Source organism: Salvelinus sp. IW2-2015, linkage group LG19 (assembly GCF_002910315.2).
Source record: "Salvelinus sp. IW2-2015 linkage group LG19, ASM291031v2, whole genome shotgun sequence".
Taxonomy (NCBI): domain Eukaryota; kingdom Metazoa; phylum Chordata; class Actinopteri; order Salmoniformes; family Salmonidae; genus Salvelinus; species Salvelinus sp. IW2-2015.
In genome coordinates, this window is record NC_036859.1 from 25505186 (window position 1) to 25513425 (window position 8240).

At 43.1% G+C, this 8240-nt stretch overlaps 1 protein-coding gene across 1 annotated transcript in view; it reads left to right on the plus strand.

Annotated features, from left to right (window-relative positions):
- LOC111979190 (neuropilin-1a) overlaps positions 1 to 8030 on the plus strand; it is a 67843-nt gene extending 59813 nt beyond the window's left edge. The window contains exons 18-19 of the mRNA XM_070448920.1: positions 4793 to 4846; positions 5171 to 8030. Coding sequence (XP_070305021.1) covers positions 4793 to 4846; positions 5171 to 5460 — 344 coding nt within the window. The 3' untranslated portion in view covers positions 5461 to 8030. The remainder of the gene's footprint in view (positions 1 to 4792; positions 4847 to 5170) is intronic.
- The last annotated feature ends 210 nt before the right edge of the window (positions 8031 to 8240 follow it).

The following is an 8240-nucleotide window of genomic DNA, read 5'->3' on the forward strand; positions in this document are numbered from 1 at the left end:
TTTCCACATTTTGTTACGTTACAGCCTTATTCTAAAATTGATTAAATATAATAAAATACCTCAGCAATCTAGACACAATACCCCATAGATCAATCACGACTGGTCTCCCGATGTAATCGTCCGATGTAGTCTCAACAGGCTTTTCTGTTGCGATGTCACCGAAGACCCATCTGCTAGCCCATGCCCGCTAGCTTTCTGAACGCCGTGTCTCCCGCTCACCTAGCGTAGTAGTGACTACCGAAAGGTTCCCTGATTCACCTGTTGCTGCTCATTGGACCCTATGATCACTCGGCTACACAGCTGATGCCCCCTGGACTGTTGCAATAACACGGTACCTCATTTTGTTTATCTGTCGGTCCCAGCCTCAAACTCAGGTCCTGTATGTACCTCACTAACCTGCTCTACCCATTCATCGCCATTAACCCATTGTTGTCTTAGCTCTCCCGATCAACACCTGTGATTGCTTTAGGCCTCTCTCTAATGTCAATATGCCTTGTCTACTCCTGTCTCGGCTAGTTCTAATTGATTTATTTCACTGTAGAGCCCCCAGTCCTGCTCAACATGCCTTAGATAGCTCTTTTGTTCCACCCCCCACACATGCGGAGACCTCACCTGGCTTAATTGGTGCCGCCAGAGACGAAACCTCTCTCATCGTCACTCAACGCCTAGGTTTACCTCCACTGTACTCACATCCTACCATACCCTTGTCTGTACATTATGCCCTGAATCTATTCTACCAAGCCCAGAAATCTGCTCCTTTTATTCTCTGTTCCCAACGCAGTAGACAACCAGTTCTTATAGCCTTTAGCCGTACCCTTATCCTACTCCTACTCTGTTCCTCTGGTGATGTAGAGGTTAACCCAGGCCCTGTAACCCCCAGTACCACACCTATTCCCCAGGTGCTCTCATTTATTGACTTCTGTAACCGTAAAAGCCTTGGTTTCATGCATGTTAACGTCAGAAGCCTCCTCCCTAAGTTTGTTTTATTCACTGCTTTAGCACACTCCTCAAACCCGGATGTCCTAGCCGTGTCTGAATCCTTTCCAGAAATAAGTCTCTCACTGTTGCCGCTTGTTATAGACCCTCTTCAGCCCCCAGCTGTGCCCTGGACACCATATGTGAATTGATTGCCCCCCATCTATCTTCAGAGTTTGTACTGTTAGGTGACCTAAACTGGGATATGCTTAACACCCCGGCCGTCCTACAATCTAAGCTAGATGCCCTCAATCTCACACAAATTATCAAGGAACCTACCAGGTACAACCCTAAATCCGTAACCATGGGCACCCTCTTAGATATCATCCTGACCAACTTGCCCTCCAAATACACCTCTGCTGTCTTCAACCAGGATCTCAGCAATCACTACGTCATTCCCTGCATCCGTAATGGGTCCGCGATCAAACGACCACCCCTCATCACTGCCAAACGCTCCCGAAAACACTTCAGCGAGCAAGCCTTACTAATCGACCTAGCCCGGGTATCCTGCAAGGATATTGACCTCATCCCGTCAGTAGAGGATGCCTGGTTATTCTTTAAAAGTGCTTTTCTCACCAACCTAAATAAGCATGCCCCATTCAAAAATGTAGAACTAAGAACAGACAGTTGAAGTCGTCAGGCGTTTGGAAATTGTTCCAAGGATGAACCAGACTTGTGGAGGTCTACACATTCTTTTGCTGAGGTCTTGGTTGATTTATTTTGATTTCCCCATGATGTCAAGCAAAGAGGCACTGAGTTTGAAGGTAGGCCTTGAAATACATCCACAGGTACACCTCCAATTGACTCAAATGATGTCAATTAGCCTATCAGAAGCTTCTAAAGCCATGACATAATTTTCTGTAATTTTCCAAGCTGTTTAAAGGCACAGTCAACTTAGTGTATATAAACTTCTGACCCACTGGAATTGTGATACAGTGAATTATAAGTGAAATAATCTGTCTGTAAACAATTGTTGGAAAAATTACTTGTGTCATGCACAAAGTAGATGTCCTAACCGACTTGCCAAAACTATAGTTTGTTAACAAGAAATTTGTGGAATGGTTGAAAAACAAGTTTTAATGACTCCAACCTAAGTGTATGTAAACTTCTGACTTCAACTGTATAGCCCTTGGTTCACTCAAGACTTGACTGCCCTTGACCAATACATAAACATCCTGTGGCGTACTGCATTAGCATTGAATAGCCCTCGCGATATGCAACTTTTCAGGGAAGTTAGGAACCAATATACACAGTCAGTTAATTAAGAAAGCAAAGGCTAGCTTTTTCAAACAGAAATTTGCATCCTGTAGCACAAATTCCAAAAGTTTTTCGGACACTGTAAAGTCCATGGAGAATAAGAGTACCTCCTCCCAGCTGCCCCCTACACTGAGGCTAGGAAACACTGTCACCACCGATAAATCTACAATAATCAAGAATTTCAATAAGCATTTTTCTATGGCTGGCCATGCTTTCCACCTGGCTACACCTACCCCGGCCAACAGCTCTGCAACCCCCACAGCAACTTTCCCAAGCGCCCTGCTTCTCCTTCACTCAAATTCAGATAGCTGATGTTCTGGAAGATCTGCAAAATCTGGACCCCTACAAATCAGCTGGGCTAGATAATCTGGACCCTCTCTTTCTAATATTATCCGCCGCAATTGTTGCAACCCCTATTACTAGCCTGTTCAACCTCTCTTTCGTATCGTCTGAGATTCCTAAAGATTGGAAAGCTGCCGTGGTCATCCCCCTCTTCAAAGGGGAGACACTCTAGACCCAAACTGTTACAGACCTATATCTATCCTGCCCTGCCTTTCTTAAGTCTTCGAAATCCAAGTTAACAAACAGATCCCCAACCATTTCGAATCCCTCCGTACCTTCTCCAGTATGCAATCTGGTTTCAGAGCTGGTCATGGGTGCACCTCAGCCACGCTCAAGGTCCTAAACGATATCATAACGGCCATCGATAAAAGACAATACTGTGCAGCCGTCTTCATCGACCTGGCCAAGGCTTTCGACTCTGTCAATCACCGCATTCTTATCGGCAGACTCAACAGCCTTGGTTTCTCAAATGACTGCCTTGCCTGGTTCACCAAATACTTCTCAGATAGAGTTCAGTGTGTCAAATCGGCGAGCCTGTTGTCCGGACCTCTGGCAGTCTCTATGGGTGTGCCACAGGGTTCAATTCTCGGGCAGACTCTTTTCTCTGTATATATCAATGATGTCGCTCTTGATGCTGGTGATTCTCTGATCCACCTCTACGCAGACGACACCATTCTGTATACTTCTAGCCCTTCTTTAGACACTGTGTTAAAAACTTTTTACGGATAGCCCCCTTTTTTAAATTTTTTTCCCCCTAAATGACATACCCAAATCTAACTGCCTGTAGCTCAGACCCTGAAGCAAGGATATGCATATTATTGGTACCATTTGAAAGGAAACACTTTGAAGTTTGTGGAAATGTGAATTGAATGTATCCTCGTAAAACTGACTATCCTACCAATCCTTTACTTCGGCGATGTCATTTACAAAATAGCCTCCAACACTCTACTCAGCAAATTGGAAGTAGTCTATCACAGTGCCATCCGTTTTTGTCACCAAAGCTCCATATACTACCCACCACTGCGACCTGTATGCTCTCGTTGGCTGGCCCTCGCTTCATATTCGTCGCCAAACCCACTGGCTCCAGGTCATCTATAAGTTTTTGCTAGGTAAAGCCCCGCCTTATCTCAGCTCACTGGTCACCATAGCAACACCCACCCGTAGCACGCGCTCCAACAGGTATATTTCACTGGTCATCCTCAAAACAAACTACTCATTTGGCCGCCTTTCCCTCCAGTTCTCTCCTGTCAATGACTGGAACGAACTGCAAAAATCTTGCAGATATAAGCTGGAGACTTATATCTCCCTCACTAACTTTAAGTATCAGCTGTCAGAGCAGCTTACCGATCACTGCACCTGCACACAGCCCATCTGTAAATAGCCCATCCAACTACCCTCATCCCCATATTGTTATTTATTTTTGCTCTTTTGCACCCCAGTATCTCTACCTGCACATCATCATCTGCACATCTATCACTCCAGTGTTAATGCTAAATTGTAATTATTTTGCCACTATGGCCTATTTATTTCCTTACCTCCCTAATCTTACTACATTTGCACACACTGTATATAGATTTGTTTATTGTATTATTGACTGTACGTTTGTTTATTCCATGTGTAACTCTGTTGTTGTTTGTGTCGCACTGCTTTGCTTTATCTTGGCCAGGTCGCAGTTGTAAATGAGAACTTGTTCTCAACTGGCCTACCTGGTTAAATAAATAAAAACATATATATCAATCTAGAACAGGATCATCTATTTTGGATGGAGTTAATGGAGAGAGTGCTCAAGACTGCGAGAGAGTGCTGTGAGATGGGCTGTCTGTCCCCACCCTGAGCATTGATGATTCATCATGCAGAGGCCGCAGAGAAGCCAGATTTAAACATTGCATATCATTTAACAGTTCAATTTCACGCCATGCTGTATATAAATAATTTATTATAATTGACTGGATTCTCGCAGCTATTTATTCCGCGAAAAGGGAGTGGTTTTGGGCTGTAAATCCCAGTAAATCTCGGTAATCGGGTTCCCACCCATCAACCCTAGTCACTGCCCACCTTGACTCTGCTAAGGTTGCAAATCCTATTGGAAGAGAACAGGCAGGAAATATGAAATCCTTCAACCAGGACTTCTGGACATCTTTGGGAAGGTAACCAGAATGGTAGTTTGTTACAATACTGATCCTGCTTATGATGTAGAACAACTTTGTTTCTCCTCCAGATCCAGATATACCAGAGGCTCCTACGTCCCAGCCAACAGAGATCTGCATATACCGTGAGTGCAGTACCTCACTGCTCATTGAGCTTGTAATATTTAAAAAAAAATCTCTAACTCTCTAAATTCGAGCTCATGCTAGGCCATATACTGTATGTATCCAGCTGTTAAAGTTTTTTTTAAGGATCTTCCATCCTTAACAACTAAAGTGAAGAGGGACAATAAAGTAAAGAGGAGAGATGCTGTGTTAGAAGAGCGTGGGCCAGATTCAAACTCATGCCAGCATTGGCATACAGTACATGTGTGCTTTGAAGGCAGCAGGAATAACTGCTAGTCTAGACCACCACAGGCTACTAAAGTGTTTCTTTCCCATCTCTATTTCAGCGATGGACCCCTACTACCCAGAGGAAGTGGAGAATAGCGAGCTGGGTGGCCCAGGCAACATGCTGAAAACCCTGGACCCCATTCTCATCACCATCATCGCTATGAGCGCTCTGGGGGTTTTCCTGGGAGCCATCTGTGGTGTTGTCCTCTACTGTGCCTGCTCGCACGGCCACATGTCCGACAGCAGGAACTTGTCGGCTCTGGAGAACTATAACTTTGAGCTGGTGGACGGCGTCAAGCTAAAGAAGGACAGCAAGCTAAATGCACAGAACAGCTACTCAGAGGCGTGAGCGTCATCCTCTGAGGGAAGAGAACACAAGCAGCCTCATAGCTGGAGGAACTAGACCACCGGACGGAGGGTTGTGAGTTGTGACTCAAGTGTTATCCTATTCCTTATATAGTGCACTATGTAGGGGATAGGGTGGCATTTGGGATGCAGCTGGCTATAGCGATGGTGGGAGGTTGTGACTGAGCCATGCTATTCTCAGGAGCTGCAGTGAAAGGAACCTACCCGTAGTGGGCACTGTGTATAATAAAACGTGTACAGCAAAAATTATTATTTTGTTTTTTGTTTGTTTTGCGACGTGCTTTGTTTTTCTGTAATCAGATGCTGGTGATGAGACCAATTGAGATGGAAGTATTTATCATGTTTTTGTTATTTTTCTTCTGGAAGGATAGGATATTTTATTTTTCATCAGAGGTCATTATTATTTCACAGAAATAGCATAGAAACGTATATTCACTATCCTGATGCGTGGCTCTTCGGCTGGTCATGTTATCAGTTTGTATGTCTGCATCGATTTGTGCATCGATTTGTGCATCTTGTTTGTGTGTGTGTGTGTGTGCGTGCATGTACGTACGTGTGCGTGCGTGAGCAAGTGTATGTGCATGCATGTGTGTATGCATCCAGAGGGTGCTTGCCCTGGCCCTAGACCTGTGTCTAGTTCCACAGTGCCTTTTTGAAAGTTTCTGTTGCCTTTTCTCCACTGATTCTGTTCTGATCATAGCAGTATGTTAGGCATCGGCTGATAGAGTCTGATTCTGATCATAGCAGTATGTTAGGCATCGGCTGATAGAGTCTGATTCTGATCATAGCAGTATGTTAGGCATCGGCTGGTAGAGTCTGATTCTGATCATAGCAGTACGTTAGGTTGGTAGAGCAGGGTCAGATTGGCAGGATTCCATGCCATCCCTCCATAGCACATGACACATCCAACTTATTGTACATAGGTTTTAATATATTTGAGCGCCTTTATAAAAAGAGACAAAATGCTGCAGTATCCTTTCTTTGTGGTTTATGTATCATAGGCAATGTTATCTGGCTGTCATCATGTATGTAATAGGCATTTTGTGTTGTTATGTTCCATTGGTGCTCTCCCAATGCTGCCTGGGAAATGAGGGTTATTATAGCCAATGGTTATGGCCTTTTGAGAGATGTTCAGATTCAGCCATGATCATCAGTTTTGAGCCTTATTAATAGGGGCAACAATTGGCTACAAAGGCCTAACAAGGAGAGAGTGAAGAAGTGTCAAATGGCACCCTATTCCCTAAAGAGTGCATTACTTTTGACCAGAGCCCTATGGGCTATATAAAAGTAGTGTACTATATATGGAATATGGTGGTATTTAGGACGTATTCAGACAACAGACTGGGCGGCTGAAGCATCTCTACGAAGAAAATGCAATCACAGTGCTATGACAATACCTGGGACATTATGGGCCAGTTTCTCAGACATAGATTCAGAATCTCGTTGAGAATGCTTTCAAGTCCTGGACTAGGCTTAATCTATGTCTGGGAAACCGGCCCTACATCTCTGTGGTGGAATGATGGCCCTTGATAGAATGAAAGAGACTCTTATGACGTCATGCTGTTTTCATGTACTGTAGCCTACATCCTCTTTGCTCTCCTTTTTGTCTGTATTGAATGTTAATGTGAAGAGTTCAGACAAAACAAAGTACTGTATAAAATGGCGAAGACATAGATCCATGGTTTAATCAATGGATGTGATGTAGCTATACTGTTTATTCCTTCCGCCGGGGTCTATGAGCTTCTATGTTTAGATTCTTTCATGTTTTCTTCATGCGGGGTAGCTAGTTAAACAGATGTTTCATAGTTCTGCTTCGAGCTCATAACAGTATTCCACATTCCATAGGATTAGAATGATTGGAATTAAAATGAGTCATTCTATTTGTATGGTTCCACCACTTGTAAAGGCATAATGTTTTGGTGTAGTCTTCGTCAATAGGAAAGGATGCTGCAGCAATAGATGTGAAAACAATGTTGCACTGATATATTTAAAAGATCTTTGTGTTGTTTATGATATTGACTTGTGAAAAAAGAGAAAGAAAGCAAAAGAAGGATAAGACAGTGTTACAGATAACTCTTTTATATGGTTTCAGATGATATAGTTCTGAAATGTACAATTATGGAGATGTTTTTCATTATTGAAAAAGCTATACATGTCTCTTTACTTACGTAATGTTTAACTTGGTATGTTATATCACCTTGTGTTTTTTGTACTGTCACAAATGTCTGTGCCATTTTTTTTCTACAAAATGTTTGATTTTCAATACTGCTTCTGTAATTTGCCGTCCCAGATAAAAAAGAAAAAAAGAAGTTAGCAGTTGAGGCCTTAATGACTCAAGTAATGTTTCTTTACTTGGACTCCGTCCCAAATGTCCCTATTCCCTATATAGTGCACCCATAGGGCTCTGGTCAAAAGTAGTGCACGATGTAGGGAATAGGGTGCCATTTGACTCCCTGGTCAGCTTCTACCCATCTGTCTATGTTGTTTCTGACTCTGATCAATGACTACTACATTCCAAAGAATTGGATCAAATAAATGTTTGAATAAGATTAACTATTTCAAGTTGTTTTGGTTTAGAAAGTGATAATTGTGTATTTTCCCCATCATATACCCAAAGTTGTACCCTTTTAATGTGTCCTTTGTCATATCCACATTGAACACTGGAGGGCGGTGTTGTATAGAATGCTGCACGTGACGGGCCACTCCAAATCAATAGCAACAAATCAAGTAATCCTGTGCATTGTCCGTGTGTTACAGTTTCTC